This window comes from Panonychus citri, unplaced genomic scaffold (genome assembly GCF_014898815.1).
Source record: "Panonychus citri isolate SS breed McGregor unplaced genomic scaffold, ASM1489881v1 Contig00033, whole genome shotgun sequence".
NCBI classification, from domain to species: Eukaryota; Metazoa; Arthropoda; class Arachnida; order Trombidiformes; family Tetranychidae; genus Panonychus; species Panonychus citri.
Genome location: NW_026515438.1, coordinates 626,975 through 643,552, shown reverse-complemented (window position 1 = coordinate 643,552; position 16,578 = coordinate 626,975). Strand labels below are relative to the sequence as shown.

Here is a 16,578-nt window from a genome sequence, read left to right as displayed (position 1 = left end):
CCAGAGAACTCATTTTAAATTTGTCACCAACAATCAAGAAAACGAGTACAACACGTGAGCCCTCAAGCTATTGAACGGCTAAGCAGACGACAAAAAGCCGACGAGTCGGGACGAACCCTTTTCAATTGGTCACCAATATCGACTAATTTTCTTTCACTGGTTTCGTAGTGTAGTGGTTATCACGTTTGCTTTACACGCAAAAGGTCCCCGGTTCGATCCCGGGCGGAACCATGAGAACTTTTTGATTCATGTCTCAACTTTTTCTCTTTTTTGTCTCAATTTGATCTTCATCTTACTCGACATCAACATTTGATTTTCTTGTTTCTTTTTTTTACTTTTATTCATCATCAGGATAAAGAACAACTTTTTTGTGTATTAGTGGGTGGTGGGCTTAGTTTTTCTTCAATCGTCATGAGAAAATTTCTGAATCGTAATAATTGTTTGTGATTAAATTCACTAGGAAAATAATTAGAAACAAATTAACTTAGAACAATTTAGAAAAGAAATTAAATTCATATCGCCATCTGGTGAGTAAAAAGGTCGTTCGTTAATTGGAGTTAATTTTGTTTAGTTTTAGTTGATTGATTCAATTTTCCAATCAATTGATTGGTTAAAATATTGATTATGTAAATTTGACCCTTTTCAAAAACGATTAAGGTGCAAGATTGAATAAGAGATTATATCAATTGGATTATATTGATTAGAATAACTTTTTCATTTTCTGTGAAAAATTAAGTCTCTCTGATTAAATTTGATTAAACAATTTTCACTTTTTCTACCATAAGAAAAGTTATGATTAACCATTGATGATTGTTAAATTGTTTGACTCAATTTCTTGTCTTAAATTGATGAATGTTAATCATTGGGAATGGGTGAGAGGGTTAAATGTTTACTCTTGAGACGAAAACAAAAAGATAATTATTTATTGTGAGTAATTAAAACTCAGCAATTATCTCATGATAATCTTCATGGTAATTGTTTCATGTAACAATTGATATTAGTTTACATTTCCCTTGGGGATACATTAATCTGGTAATTGTTATTTACTCTGTTAATCTTAAGGGATTTAGGAAATTTGTTTCATTCAAGATTAACCTTGATTAATGAATATCTAACAATTTAACTCTTTTAATAATTAAATTGATAGACTTTGATAATTATCAAAAAGTGTAATAGCTTTTTGTTAATCAATAGTCAAATGTTTTATTCATTTGATGATAAAACTTTTGATTGAATCTTGAAACTTTGTATCAAATTGATTATTTTTTTTTTCGTTCAGGATTAAGTTTGTATGCTAATTACAAGAGTTAATCAATGATTATTATAATCAGATGATAATTAAAGATTCGATCAATATTAGGATATTACCTCTTGTCTATTACAATCAAATGGTTATCATGAAATCAATCAAGTTTATCAGCAATTAAAAAGTTCGAGTAGGATAATTTACCCATTTAATTAATGATGCAAATCATGAAACTGATGATCATTGATTTAATGATGTGATTAAATTAATTAGGGTTATATTTATGTTGATTATTTGATTGTTTTCTTTTTTCATTGTCCTTTTCTAATTTGGTTGTTAACTTTTGTAGATTGTATCAAATTCACAAATTGATTACGACTACAAGACAATTTAAACTTTATGGAAAATTTTCATCTTAATCAAATAATAGTAATTAAATTATCGTTTATAAATCATCAGTGGCATCGACAAAAGTTGATGGTATCACTTCATTGGAAAATTTACCTGTGATTAAATGAGAAAATTGAACAGACAAATTTAGTAATCGTGAAAATATTCATACGAAAACAATTAAATTAACCAATTTCTTACCGTAAGTGACTATTTTATGACTTGCGACAACAATACAATCCTTGATTTCAGCAGATGAGCAAATGACAGCGTTATTACAAATTATGCTACCCTGTATGTTACAATTATCTTCAATTGTAACATGATTCATGAGAACACAATTAGCAATTTTGGCCTTTTCCCCGATAATACAATGATCACCAATACATGAACGTTTAACTGAGGTTTTATCTCCAATTCTACTCGAAGTAGATACAAGACAATCAGCACCGATTTGAGTTTTAATCGCTGGTCCAGGAGTTGGGGTTGTCGGTGTTGTCGGGACTGAACCTTTCTCTTTCTTGGGTAGATTAGGAAAAAGAGCTCGAATCCGTTTATTGGCCTCAAAATAACCGGTCACAGTATTGGCTCGAAGGCTGATTCCTTCCTTTTGGATAAGAGCGTAACATTTAACCGCACTATCAGGGTAAATTTTTTTCTTCTCTCGAGTTGTCGGTTTAATTGTCTCATGGTCAAGATTAAAATCGTCTAAAGCTTCAATTGCTTTATATACTTCATCGGTTTCAACATAATCTAACAGGTCAACTTTATCTCCTTTATCAGCATCAAGATCATCATTTGTTTTATTGGAAACAATATTGACATAACTTTTAAATTGTTTACAAACCAATCTTGGGATGAGATCTGCTTTAATTGATCGTATTTGCCTGAGAAATTATGAAATAAGAAAAATAATCAATACATCGAGTGATGGAAAATTGTGATAATTGGTTATAATTACCTTTTCTCTTTGATATATCCAAGGACCCATTTTTTCATAACATAAACATGAGTATCGAGGAAACTATTGTGCATAGTGAACTGTGGGCATCTAAAAATGATCAACATGAAATTTCACTTAGAATTAGATGAAAGTTGAATGATAGATGACATTTCATTTCTTCCAAAGTTTACCTTTTCAACATGGAACTGCTGAATGGAACATCGTCTTCGAATTCAAGTTCAGAATTGAAGAAAACTAATCGATCATCATTAAGATAATCTATACCGATAAGATCTTTTTCTAGAAAGGAAAAAACAAAGACAGAGTATTAGAATTTATTGAGACAATTTGACAGAGATTTTTTTTTTCTTTTTTCATCTAATCAATCCAATACCTAATTCGGGTTTTCCTTTCTTTCCAGGGGTTGAACCTTCAGCGATAATATTTGTAGATGAGAGTAGAACAGTAATCGCAGCGTCATGTACACGATATAAATTAATCAATTTGTATAGAGGATAATTGGTCATAATATCACAACTGATGACGATAAAATCGCTCTGAAAGATAGAGAAAGATTCATTGATTAGTAAATTGTTGGGAAATGGCTAATAGATTTGCAGGAAATTACCAAAATTTTGTTATGTTCATGCATAAATCTTAATGTATCAGCGGTTCCATAATCTTCATCTTTATTGGGTAATGTAAATAAATGAATTCTCATTGAAAATTGATTATGAATCGCCTCATTCACAGCTTCCTCTTGTCCTTCATTAACCACAACAGTAACCTCTAATAAAAGAAAGGGAAAAATTTACACAAATTAGTCTTTAGAATTTAAAATTAAAAGAAACAATTAACAAGTCAATCAGTGAAAAACTTACCAGTAAATTTAACCAATTCTAATGAGTAAAGTGGATAGTAAATCATTGGACGATTACCAACAGGTAGAAGACATTTTGGTTGAGATGAGACCAGTTCAGGGATCCTTGACCCTCGACCAGCGGCTAAAACAATAGCCTGAATACCATAAAGTGACATAATTAACCAAAATTAAATCGCCAACAATTAAAAACATACAAACAACAAACACTAAGGAAAATAATCAACATCAACTGTTACCAAGTAACTAAACCGGTTCAACTTAAATTCTGCGCGGTTTAATTTGAAAGAACAAGAGATTAACAGCATTAGAAATCCTGGTTAATGTTAATTTAAAACAATTAAATTAAGAGAAAAATTTAATTACTCAATTAAAGGAGAACAAAGAAAATGACCAAAGATAAACAATCGAAAATCGGCCATCTTTTATTCTATTGAATTTGGCGCTCGATTTTTTGTTCTATAAATCGAACTTTTTTTTGTTCTCTTTAAACGTTAACCTTTCAATCGGTTGCAAGTTAATCAAATTAATTTCTTTTCTTTTTTGTTAATTGCGTTTCATTGATTTTTATTTTCTTCCTTTAATAAAGTTATTTTTGAAGTTTTGTTTCTACTATTGGTGAAGGTGTTGATTCGAATTGGTAATTTGCTCCTTCTCTTGTGAAAAAATGGATAAAATAAAAGAAAGAGAAGACGAAAAAAAGATGATTGCTCTTCGTTTAGAGTCAAATAAACAGCAACTTGATTATTTAAAAAATAAATCGGATGCTGGTATTGTCAAGCTTAAAGCTAAAAGGAAAGAAATTGACGATATTATTGACGAAATTAAGTCTACTGATGGTGTTTCGTTGGGAGAAATTGTGTCCACTACCACTAACCTGGATTGGATTCTATCAGAGATGCAATCTTTACTTACGGTTAATCACCATTTGATTTTGTTGAAAGATATTTTGGACGAGAAATCTTCCAAGAGTAAACAGTTGATGGCCTCTAGATTCTCTATAATGGATGAACTTCGGAAAAAAATGTTAGCCTGGGAGGATCAATTTGATCCAGAAATTGACAAGAAAAAGGCTCTATGTGAAGATTTACGGAAACAGATTGAGGAAAAGAAGACAATTATACGTGAAATGGAAAAAGATTATTTCAACAAGAAGGTGTTAATTGAACAAAAAAAGAGTTTGAAAAAGGATTTGGACAAAAAACTTGAGAAAGCTGCAGCTGCAAATCTCACCTCAAAATTGGCAGTAAAAGAATTGGACACTGCCTGGCTTGCGGCTTGTCGACAACAATCAGAACTTGATCAACTTATCCAGCCATTTAACGAAACTCTTGCAATCACCGAGAAAAGTTATTCAGTTTTACTCAACGTTAAAGCTGAAATCGAGCTTAGTGAAAAAAAGATCCAAGAGCTTGAAAACGCACATGCTGAACTTTCTAAAGAAGAAATCGAACTTGATGAAAGCTATAAAAATTATTCCGATCAAGCTGCCAAATTAAGTTTAGGGATTGATACCAGAAAAATGATGTTTGATAAATCGAACAATGAAACTATGGATTATATTTCCAAGTTGGCTAAACATATTGAAGAAGCTGATACTAATATTATGAATGCAGATGAAGAGACTGCGAAACTTGTTGCTGATAACGAAAATGATTCAAGACGAGCTGATTTTATCGAAAAAGAATTCGAGATGTGGAAAAACAACAGGGACGATGATTCTGAAAGCGATGAAGAAAGTGAACTTGATTCTGAAATAGCTGATGCTCGAGCTAAGATTAAATTCTTGAAGGAACAAGCATCACTTCGAGGTGCCAACTTTAAGAAATCACAAGATTTTCAACAAAAAAGAGATAACGAGACACCCATTATGGGAACAATTCAAACTCTTGTTGGTGATAAAAGTCCATTTCAAGATGATAGTGCCAAAAATCTGGTGGTAAAAGAGCGAATTGAGCTGAGTGACGAAAAGAACCATTCTCAGGTCTATGAGAATGTAAGTACCGAAGAAGATAAAAAAGAGAATCTTGATAATCCTGTTCAAAATACAAGTCAGCCAATCTCCAACTCTCAATCCAAATGTGAGCCATTAACTGAGATATCTGAATCCATATTATCTCAAAACAATGAGCAAAATAGTCTCTTGGTGACCCCAACCCAAAATGAAAGTCTAAAGGATTCACAACCATTAACCATTGGACTAGATGATGATTGCTTCACTCAAAGTCAATATTTTGTTCCTGAAAAAATGGAAGCGACTCCAATTAAAGATAAAACACCAAAGGTATCACAAAGCACTCAGGAAAAGAAAAGAGAATCGAGTGATGATTTGACTTTTCAAAAGTCTTTAAAAAAAGATGAAGGTCATCTCAGCCCAAAAAGTGGTGATTCTGATACAGACCAGTCTTTGGAAACATTGGGTCTTGTTGTTAAACAGGAAAATCCAACTACTAAGAAGATGACTACTTTTTACATGCGCCCACAATTGACACCCATCAAGTCGGATTATTCAAAAGCCTCAACCAGTTCTATGGTGGATGCTTATTTTGACATTATGGGAGTAAAAGAGAGAGTAGACGAAATGTCATCGAAAAAGAAAGAAAAAGAGAAAGAAAAGGAAAAGGAAAAGGAAAAGATAAGCAATTCTCAAGATAAACCACCGCAACGAAGAACTTTATTAAAACCCTCTCAATCGATTGATCTTGAAATTTTGGATGACCCACTCAAACTAATTGGTGATCTTAAAGAAGAGAAAAGCTCTCAACGTAGTATGAAAACTCGAAAAATGGCCCAGAAAAAGACCAAAACATCAAAAAACTAATCAAACTTTGACGATTTTGACAAATCAACCAATTACCCAAAATGACGATTGCGTTTACATTATAATCAATCCATATATCAATCTATATATCCAAATACTACATGGTACATGGAATGTAATGCAATTCATCTCTCATTCATTTATCTGTTTTTCTTTACCATTCTCATTATGCTTAAAACTCACTATCTGTAGCAAACCAATTAGTTAGACCAGCAAAATTAATAAACTGATTGTTTAATCAATAAAATTAGTACCCGTGTTCAGGATTGAAGGCACCGTCATTAGTTTTACCCTCTGGTGGAAACCGCGAATGGTTGCACTGAGTCTCATCATGACGAGTACTGGAAGATAATGTGAACAGGTTTGAACTTATATTCTTTTTCTCATGTTAAATATGATTTACAGTCAAATTAAGTTTTACACTTAATACGATTAACTGTTTAATCTAAAATAAATTCTGAGATGGAATATCGGCTGATGTGAGTTTTTCCATCATTAATTTACAATTGGTTTTTGGAATTAAATCTTCGGGATTACATATGTTCGGGTAATTTACTTTTTGAAACAAAAACTATTGAAATTGATTGAAATTTTTCAAAGAGAAGCTTGTAAGTGAGATCTTTGGTTTTTTTAAAAGTTAATCAGTTTGTTTAGGATACAATTTAGTCAATAATTAGATGATGATGATGAGGGTTAAATATTCAATTAATTAATTAAGGTTTCTGATGTGTTTAAATTTGATGGATCTGACCTTGGCTTTAGCAAAGTGGGTTGGTTTTTAACATTTTAAGAGGATTAAATTGATGAAGAAGGTGATGGAGGAAATTGATTTTGACTTCGGAGAGTTGATTGGTTGACAATTTAAAATGAAATTAATACAGCAATTGATAAATATTAATATCAATGGTTATTAATCAGATTTAGATACCTCGTAATTGTGATTTATCACTTGTACTGCAGAATCTTTCAAAAATATCTGCAAGATAACATCCTTGCCTGCTTGAGAAAAGATCATCAGCATAATCAAGATTATTCATGTTATTAATATCCAGGGTTTTATTTTCCAATGGATAAATTTCGTCCAGATTGATATTAAGATTTCGTTTAACTTTAGCAGAATTGATTGTGTGGTTGCTAAAACACTCATTGTCGACAAACTTTTTACCATCGCCACCAGCGATTTTACGACTAACATCCGGAGGAATAACTTCAAAGTCACTGGATAAGAAGAAATCAGTTTCCTTGGTTGGTGATGTAGGATCTTTAGTCTTTTTAGCTTGACCTTTAACAGTGGCATCGTTAACTTCAATTTTCCTTCCCTCAACCATGGTACCATCAAGCTCTGCTTTAGCTCGTAAAGCATCATCAGCATGAGCAAAGGTTAAAAATCCGAAGCCTTTGGAGCCACGTTCATTAAATATAATTTCTACATCTAAAATTGTTCCAAAATTGCCGAAAAGTTTCCTTAAATCAGGTTCTCTAAACCGGAAAGGAATGTTACTAACATGAATACGTTTAGGAGCTTTCTCATCACCACTTGTTGATCCTCCTTGACTTTCAGATGAACAAGAAACGGAAGGAGAACTGTCAATCGATGGTCTAGAAATTAGTCTCTTTTCAATAGATTTTTCATCTTTTAAAGCATGAACCAATCCTTCAAGTGGCGGTAAACAAGGAATATCACAAAACTGCATAATATCATAATTAATTGAATACCATTCAATTAACCATTGTCGTTGCATCTCCTCTCTCTTTTCAATGGGGGAAGGATAAAATTTCTTATTGGACATAATTCCAAGTAAATTTAGAAGAAGGGGAAAAAAAGAAACAAAGGATCAGAGGAACAGAGGAGAAAGATGAATCAACACAAGAAAGAACGAGATAAAAGTGATGAAGATAAAGTGAGAGAGAAACAAAGGAGAAACCAAGATACACACAGAGAGAGAAAAAAAAGTTAAACCAATGGCATATAAAAGAAAACAAAATCAAAAGTAACGTAATTGATAATCGTTAGTAATTAAGTTTAAAGAAAATTGAATAATTATTTACACAACAATTAGCAAAAAAAAGAAATAACCAAAAAGTAAAATTGATTAAGAGGGAAAAGGAAAAAGATTTCAAATGAAATCGAAAAGAGAAAAAGTGAAAATGAAAAGAAATCAAAATGGAGGCAAAAAAGAATAGAACAAAAAAGAAAGAAAATAGACAGAGAAGAAGACAGAGTCTAATTAGAATGTAACAATTATCTTTTCTCTTTGGATAACAAAAAGTGACTTTTATTAGATTTAAATCACCAACGGATTTAATTTAATTTAGTTGATTTGTTTTCTAATTTTTTTTCACACAGTTTGTTTTCTTCAACGTTGCAGTTAAAACCGTTGAATTAATTGTTGATTAACTTGTTTTCTTTTGTCTCCAAGACCAACCGTTGATTAGTTAATAGGTAACCATGAATTTGGATGATGTCAAATATCAAATTGAAAAACTGTTCATATGTTGTGGTTGATTAATTTGGTCAAGTAAATTGGTAAGTATAATTTGTTTGTTCTGTATTTCATTTGATTTCTGTTAATTTAGTTTCTTAAAGTCTACAAGTGAACAATTTACACGAGAATTTATTTATATTTAATTGTCATGTCTATTGGCTGTGTTGTTAATCATCGGAATAATTTTATCAATTTATTAAAGATGAAGAGATGAAGTTAATAAGTTTGTATGGGTTTTTTGGGTGTTGGTCAAGTTTTCGTGTTTATATTTACATATTATATGATTATATAGGACTTTTCCTTTTTACAATTACAAAAATAATTATCTTTTCTTTTAACAAGGTAATAGTAATTAGTAGTAATATAGATATGAATATATTTTGAGACTTGATTGGGGTATTAACTTTTTCTTATTGGCTTGATCATAATCAAATTGAAAGGCCGATTTAGGTGGTCGTTGGTTGTATCGTGATTGACCATCAGGATTAACACCGTCAGTATAACCAGAAGAGGAAGTAGGTGATGATAATTGATTGAACGAATCGTTGTCCTTAATTGGGGTTAATTGTTGGCCATTATTTTGACCTTGATTAACTGTTAATGGTGGAGATAAGTGATGAATGAGACGTGATTGTTTTCGAGTTGAACTTGATGGAGTTGATGAGGTTGGTGGAGAAGATGAAGATAAAGATGATAATCGGCTATTAGCTGAAGGATATTGATGGTTAGGGTGAAAGTGATGAAGGTGTTGATGATGGTGAGACAATTGATCATCATCATCACCATTGTTGTTGCTGTTTGATTGTTGATTTTTACTTGGAATCAACAGTTTCTTGAATGATATTTCCCATGGTGATAAGGTTGAAGAAGGTGTTGTTGATGGTGAGGGTGTGGAGGAAGTTGACAGACTTTCAGTAAGATGAACTTCCGGATGAAGTGGAAGATTAGATTTAGTTAATGGATCGATATAAGACCCACTCGAACCTCCGGTCACAATATTTTCAGATGAACGGATTTCCTCTCTCATCATTTTAGGTCCAGTATCGAGTTTACCTTCACTTCCTCGAGTGTCATAGTTATGATTTAATGTCCCGTTGACACCATTATTGTTTCCCATTGATGGATGAAGGGGACTCGATAAAACCAAAGTCACCGAAATGGTTAGTAAATAAATCGCTGAGGTCTAAATAATCAACAAGAACAAACAAAATCGAAACAATTAAAAGAAAATCGATAAACTTGATCATATTCAATTCTAATAATAAGATAACACCTTAAATAAGGTGATCTTAATTAGTTGATTAGTTGACCAATTGGTCCAAATGATTAACCAAATCATTTGGGTGAAGATTTAATTTGGTTCAACAATAACAAAATCAGCTAAATTTTCACAAAAATTAACAACAATTATTGATTAGCATGATGATGATCATCAATAAACAATAATATCAATAAGATGACTGAAAACATGATTGAGATGATTAATTTTAATCAACTAAAATGTAAATTGTTGATGATAATTAAGGAGGAACCCAAATAATAAGTTGACTAGTTGAATTGAAGGAATTTAAAAAGAAAATTAAAATTGTGATAATTTATCAGAATTTAATAATAAAAACAAGTAACAAATGATGAAGAAAATGTTGCTCAATGTGAATGGTCAGTAAATGGTCAACAGTTAATAAATTGTGTTGATGAAAAGGTATGATAGGAATTGTGATTAACTTACCAATAGAAACATTCAAATTGATTTGGATGAAAACACCAAACAAACAAACATAACAATTAACTGTTCTTGATTAGAGAAACTAAATTGAGTGTGTTAATTGTGAAGTGAACTAATTGTCAAATCGTTTTCGATGAAAATTGTTTATGTTGATTGTGACGATGAACATTGATTCAGTTGTAACAAGTGACACGGTTGAAGACAAAACTCCGACTGATAATAAATCGTTACCATTATGATTATTATGTGTGAGCGTTTTGTCAGATTTACAGTTAATTGTTGGTGATTAAGATGATGAAGAGAATAAAGAAAGAGAAGACAGAGAAGAGACAGAGAAGATGGAAGATGAAGAAAGAGAAAAGTGAAAGTTTTCTTTCTTAGGAACGGGAAAAGATTAGTTCCCTTTTCTCTGATTGGGTGATGGTTTTTTCTTCTTATCATCTTAAAACTTTTGTTCTACCTGAGTTTCTGATGACAAGTGACGAGAAATAGAAAATGAGAGAGTCAGTGAGATGATTTTCTCTCTCTCTCTCTCTCTCTCTCTCTTTTTATCATCAGTGAGACAATAATAGTAACCATTTCAACTCCCTGGGAGCATTTGATAATCCTTTGGTAGATGAAGATGAAGATGTTTCTAAACAAAATCTTTTCTAATCCTTTATCATCCTTCACACAGATTAACCTCTCATCTTTTTCTGTGGCCTGGAACTTTATTAAAATTGATTATCACCTTAATCCGCACAGTAGATTTGTGTCATCTTCAATATCCTATTGACTATATTTATTTTGTTTCTCTTAATTGTTAGAAAACCAGTTAATTAAATCGATCCAACAACGACCCTTCATTTAACTCCAAGTTATCAGGTAACCGATCAAGTAACGATATGATTGAATTGCCGTTCCCGTTGATGCAATGATCTTTGGACTCACTGTAAATGACCCAATCAATGAATCGGCCGAGGATGAGGATGCTAATCATGAAAATAATCAACTTGATATTAATGAACATGAGGATGGCGATGGTGAAAAGATGAAAATGTCAAAGTTGAACGAGATTAGGATGACCATTGATTCCTAATTGTTGCAATTTACTGTTCTTACAGGAGACACAATTAGCTTGAGATAATCATCCAATATGGTTGATTTGAATGTTCAATTGTTGCTGGTTCTGTATTAGGATAATCAAGTTAATTACTGATAATGAAATATAAAAAAACCTCCATCTATATGGTTGATCAATAAATTGTTGGAAGACAATTTTTGATTATTATTCAGATTTTAAGTAAACAACTGATAAAATAATCAAATTTGACAATTTGAAAATTTTCAAGATATTTTGACCAAATGGTCAAGCAAATTAGGAGATGGACACAACAATTGAAAATTAAGGTAAATGAAGTGAAGGGTAAATTAGGGTAAGTGTCAAACTGATAATCTTTTAATTATCTCAATGTGACAAGAAGATCATCTTTTTTTTCTGGACCTTCAACCTGAGTCCATTTTGGTGAATTACCTCAATGCCCTAAGGTCAAAGTTTACCAATTTTACCAAGTCAATAGATAGACAATACATAGAAACAATGAAGAAATGGTAAACATTGTCCACTACTGGACAATACTGACCATTTGGTAAAGAGAGACTACCTGTTATTATGATTAACCTGATAATCACTCAAATTGAGTGTTAAATCAGTGGTGATTATCATTAACTACTCAGATGGTCAATCTTAATCTATTGATAATCAATGATAATCTAAATAATGTCTTGGTAATTGGATTTACATCATTAAATTAACTGCAGGAGAGTTTAACTAATCATGATTATCTATTGGTACATGTAAGTCTTATTAAGATCAGATTATCACCATGATTGTGATTTAATAACTGTAATTGTCTCACAATCAAAGAGTAAAATTAAAACCAGAAAAATGATCAATGAGAAATTAAATAATCAACACTAACCTTTTATATCTCGAGCTTGATTGACAATTGAATTAGTTGATGATTGTTGAGCTTCACTGAACTGAACATTTCCATGTTGACAATTGACAATTGACAATTTACAGTTATGATTAAAAAGAATCAAATTTAATTACAACAGTTTAGGAAAAGAAGACAAATTAATAACATGGAATTGGTATCAATATATGGTTACAATAAAGATTCAGATTGAAATGACTAACAATTTAAACGCAATTACAAGAAAAATTGATTGTTTCAACTAAAACTGATCAATTAAAAGGCTTTAAAATGTTCAAAATTTAATTTTGATTATCATTTAAGATAATTACCCGGTAGATGTCACTGCTTTTGGTTCAAATTAATCAAATTCAAACTTTTTTGATCAACAATTAGATTGATTGATTGATTAAACAGTTCTGGATAAAGGGTCCCAATTAACAACAATTTAAAGGTAGAGGAGATTAAATAAACGACCAAGAGAATTGAATCTTTGTTAATTTAGTTTGAACGAGACATTTAAATTGAATACTGGTCTTGATAATTAGTTAGACTGAGTAAAAAAAACCTATTACATTGATTAGTACAATTGAATTGATTCATTTTTCGCATTTGATTGTTGTAAATTGTTATTTGTTTACAGAGAAAAAGTGTTTCACAATAAAGATGATAAATAAAAATCCATGGTTTTCATATGACTGATTTTGTTGAATTCAAGGTGATTTAACTAATGGTTAATTGTTTACACGTTGACGATAAATTGAGTTGTTGATTATTGGAGGTAAAAAAAACATCAATTCCCACAGCAATTGGTTGATTAGAAAATCAAATCAAGATTTTGAAAATTGTATCTCATCATTTAGAATCCAAGATTGAGAAAATTGTTACCATCATCAAGAAAGTTTAGTTATTTTCTCCATTTAAATTGTTGGTTTGGTCTGAATTAAATTTCTCCTGATACTTTAATAAGGCACTTGGATTGTAAGGGAACAATTTATTTCTCCATAGATTTTCAATTCTGGTCAACAATTGGGTGAAGAAAATTTTAACCAAAGGTGAAGTTTTAGTTTGAATGTTTGGCAGTTTAAGGTAAATCAACAGGAATCGAAGGGTTAAATCAGCAATCTCAGAATCGGATGATAACCAATCAATGATAATTCCAGTATCATGATTAACTGAATCAACAAAAGATTCAACAAACTGATGAGCTGCTAATTCATTTCTAATAATGAAACCTTGCAATTCAACGACAGTGTAAAGACATTTCAACAGCATCGAATCATTTTCAAGGTAAAGATCAACAAGCGGATGAAATGACCAATGGATTGAATTGGAAGCCAACTCTTCAATTGCCATTAATTGTTGGTCAACACAATCAACCAGAAAGATATTAAGATCAAGTCGAGTTAAAACCATCAAATGATTGAGTAAAAATTTTCTCAACAAAAGACAATCAGATATCCCATTGAATATAATCTCGGGTTTATCATCAATTGTACCATCCAGGTTAATATAATCAGCTGGCTTTAATTTACCAATTAATTCAGTGAAAAGTTGCTCAATATAATAATAATTGTCTATATTTGATTCAATGGAAACAGTTAATAGATCAAGATAAGTGTTAAGAGCACATCGTTGTTGATTGTTGAAACTTTTGAGTAGCTTGACACTTAAATGGGTGGGCCATTTGATACCTTTACCAATTAAACCAATACCAAGAGTATTTAAACTGCAAACACAATGATTTGGACAATCAATCTTGATTAAAATACTTGGATCGTTAATAATTTGCTCGGTTAACCATTCAAATATCAATTCTTTAGCTGATTCTTGGCTTTTTAACAGTTCAAGTAAAAGGTCACATCTTTCATAGATACAATCAGTTTCAACTGAATTGATTATAATTGTTGGTTCTAATGAATCAACTCGAGGTAGACACTTTTTCAATATATGCTTTAGGTGTCCATCTTTGGCTATGTTGTAACTGTCCAGCCAATCATTTAATTGTATCTTCTTGACCTCTGGTTCCAAGAGCAGTTCACTGTATCGTAACATTGCTTGTAAATTGAGATTCATTGTTGGATTCATGATGAACAAACAATTTGGTTAAATTGTACTTGAGGTGGTGAGGGAACAAGCCAATTGAGACCGTTGAAAATGTTTCCAATTGTGTTGTAATGGATTGTCAATCAAATTGGTCTAAAATATTCAGCTAATTAACCAATAATTATCAGTAAAATCCAATGATTGTTATGATGGTGATTTTCAAGTTTATACAACAGGAGTGACCATGAAAATAGATGGAAAATTGTTTCAGATTAAAGGTGGATAGAGAAAATGAAAGAGAGATAATTATACATAAATACAGGTAGGTTAACACAGTCAAGAAAATGGATAAACACCAGCAATTTAAATCAGGTTAATCTAAATTGACCAAATAAATTGTTCTCATCTGATTGAAACCAGAAAACCAGTTGAAAGTTACACTCTTGGAAAATTATATCTATAAGATTTAAGAGAAAGAGAAAGGAAGACAATTAAAAATCACCAGTTAAACAATTTAAAATGAACATTGGTAAAAACAATTAACCCCTCAGGATTGATCATCATAACTAAATCAATAAATTGTAAGATGAGTAAACATATTTTGTATTTACTTTGACCAGAGTAACTTGAAACCTTTTGGGTTAATTTGCTTTTCTCCTTTTCTACTTGTTTGCGTTTTCCTTTCTGATTATCACAGTAATTTAATTGTAATTAAATTTTTACACTTGTTAACAAAAAGATGATGATGATGATGATGATGATATATTAATTATCTAAAATAAATTAGAAACACATTGACCAGAAATAAATATTGCAATTAAATAAGAAAATGAAATCACTTCTAATGTGTAAACATAATTGAGAACCAGAAAGTCAACTGAAGATCAGCTGATGTGTAGGGATAACATGATCATCTACATGGAGATACAGAGGGTGTGATTAGAATTGATTGTTTCACTTTATTCAACAGAGAATTAGATTAAATCTTGACAATTAATTAATAGAAATATTGATTGAAGAGAGAGAGAAAAAGTGATTTGATTTTCTTCAATTTCTATGGGAAAATTTATCTATCGCCGCCAATGAGTTTCCAGCCACTTTATGGCTCAAAGAAATTAGAATTTTGAAAATCAGCTGAGCTTGGAAATTTTTTTTTCTTTTCCAACAATTAAGGAAAATTATTGTAACAATTAATATTCCTTTTGTATTTTTCTCTCCTATTAATTTGCTTCTTAGATTGTAACAATTAACGGGCTGATTATATCAACTGACCTCCCACTTGATCACTGATTAAATGAAGGTGATTTCCTGTGATGATTTGTTTTAATTGCAATTAGTTAATTTTTTTTTCCTCTTTTTTTTATGCATAATCAGTTTTAATTGTGATTAAAAAAGGTTTGATCGTTAACTTATATTACTTTAAATTGTATTGTGTTGATGGTTTTTTTTGTGTAGGAGACAAATTGTTAAGTTAATTGTTTCAACAATCTGACAGATAATTTTTCTTGATGTTTAATTATAATCATCAGTAATTTATTTACTGTTGAAATTGTAAATATAAACAACTTCCTGTTAGATTAGTTAATTAGTTGATTAAAAGTTTCATTTGTGAGATTATTAAAAGCTTCTTAGCTAATCTCATTGGATCTCTAGTGATTAACTGTTGATTTAGTTAATCATCAATGAAAGGAAAATAATGATTTGAACTTAATTTCAGTTAATGAAGAAACAAAATTGATTACAATTAGGTTTAATTGTTCCGATTATAAGACTAACAATTAACGTAAAGAAAAAACAATAATTTTAATCAACCATAGTTTGATTAAACTCTAATCAATTGATTGTGTGTTTGACAGTAAACTATTGATCAACAATTTAATAAATGAGAAAACAACATTAGAAATTAACCCAATTCCAATTAAATTAAATTTCTTCTTCCGGAAATTGTTATTTTCTTAATTATTGATTAGTTTTCGTTAATTTTTACCAACACCAAAGTTAAATTGTTGTTGTTGTTTTCCAATATAATAGTTAATTAATCAGAATTAACCATTGACAATCAGGGTTGGTTATTAATCATCG

At 30.8% G+C, this 16,578-nt stretch overlaps 5 protein-coding genes and 1 non-coding gene across 11 annotated transcripts; 2 read left to right on the top strand and 4 right to left on the bottom strand.

The window, feature by feature from the left end:
• Positions 1 to 158: 158 nt before the first annotated feature.
• On the top strand, positions 159 to 231 carry Trnav-uac (transfer RNA valine (anticodon UAC)). The gene has a single exon. It is a non-coding gene; the product is annotated as a tRNA-Val (tRNA).
• A 1,161-nt stretch (positions 232 to 1,392) lies between these two features.
• LOC128397523 (translation initiation factor eIF-2B subunit gamma-like) lies at positions 1,393 to 3,695 on the bottom strand. The gene is made up of 7 exons (XM_053358257.1): positions 3,461 to 3,695; positions 3,208 to 3,368; positions 2,974 to 3,136; positions 2,771 to 2,879; positions 2,598 to 2,687; positions 1,838 to 2,523; positions 1,393 to 1,750 (listed from the first exon to the last, which is right to left on the bottom strand). The coding sequence occupies exons 1-7, from the start codon at positions 3,615 to 3,617 to the stop codon at positions 1,692 to 1,694; spliced, it is 1,425 nt and encodes a 474-aa protein (XP_053214232.1). The 5' UTR covers positions 3,618 to 3,695; the 3' UTR covers positions 1,393 to 1,691.
• A 467-nt stretch (positions 3,696 to 4,162) lies between these two features.
• LOC128397426 (paramyosin-like) lies at positions 4,163 to 6,694 on the top strand. Its single transcript, XM_053358154.1, has 2 exons — positions 4,163 to 6,019; positions 6,686 to 6,694. The coding sequence occupies exons 1-2, from the start codon at positions 4,163 to 4,165 to the stop codon at positions 6,692 to 6,694; spliced, it is 1,866 nt and encodes a 621-aa protein (XP_053214129.1).
• Position 6,695: 1 nt separating this feature from the next.
• LOC128397529 (uncharacterized) lies at positions 6,696 to 8,418 on the bottom strand. The gene has a single exon (XM_053358266.1). The coding sequence runs from the start codon at positions 8,068 to 8,070 to the stop codon at positions 7,201 to 7,203; it is 870 nt and encodes a 289-aa protein (XP_053214241.1). The 5' UTR covers positions 8,071 to 8,418; the 3' UTR covers positions 6,696 to 7,200.
• Positions 8,419 to 8,540: 122 nt separating this feature from the next.
• LOC128397530 (uncharacterized protein DDB_G0281497-like) lies at positions 8,541 to 12,594 on the bottom strand. Of its 3 annotated transcripts, none has more exons than XM_053358270.1 (2): positions 12,454 to 12,594; positions 8,541 to 9,949 (listed from the first exon to the last, which is right to left on the bottom strand). In XM_053358270.1, the coding sequence occupies exon 2, from the start codon at positions 9,881 to 9,883 to the stop codon at positions 9,119 to 9,121; it is 765 nt and encodes a 254-aa protein (XP_053214245.1). In that variant the 5' UTR covers positions 9,884 to 9,949; positions 12,454 to 12,594; the 3' UTR covers positions 8,541 to 9,118. The 3 variants fall into 3 exon arrangements, with proteins under 3 accessions (XP_053214245.1, XP_053214243.1, XP_053214242.1); XM_053358268.1 differs by lacking the exon at positions 12,454 to 12,594 and adding an exon at positions 11,223 to 11,529; XM_053358267.1 differs by lacking the exon at positions 12,454 to 12,594 and adding an exon at positions 10,496 to 11,529 and having other exon boundaries at positions 8,542 to 9,949.
• A 338-nt stretch (positions 12,595 to 12,932) lies between these two features.
• Positions 12,933 to 15,576, bottom strand: LOC128397525 (uncharacterized). Of its 4 annotated transcripts, none has more exons than XM_053358260.1 (3): positions 15,108 to 15,576; positions 14,809 to 14,953; positions 12,933 to 14,662 (listed from the first exon to the last, which is right to left on the bottom strand). In XM_053358260.1, the coding sequence occupies exon 3, from the start codon at positions 14,536 to 14,538 to the stop codon at positions 13,354 to 13,356; it is 1,185 nt and encodes a 394-aa protein (XP_053214235.1). In that variant the 5' UTR covers positions 14,539 to 14,662; positions 14,809 to 14,953; positions 15,108 to 15,576; the 3' UTR covers positions 12,933 to 13,353. The 4 variants fall into 4 exon arrangements, with proteins under 4 accessions (XP_053214235.1, XP_053214237.1, XP_053214238.1 ...); XM_053358262.1 differs by having other exon boundaries at positions 14,817 to 14,953; XM_053358263.1 differs by having other exon boundaries at positions 14,853 to 14,953.
• Between the last annotated feature and the right edge of the window lie 1,002 nt (positions 15,577 to 16,578).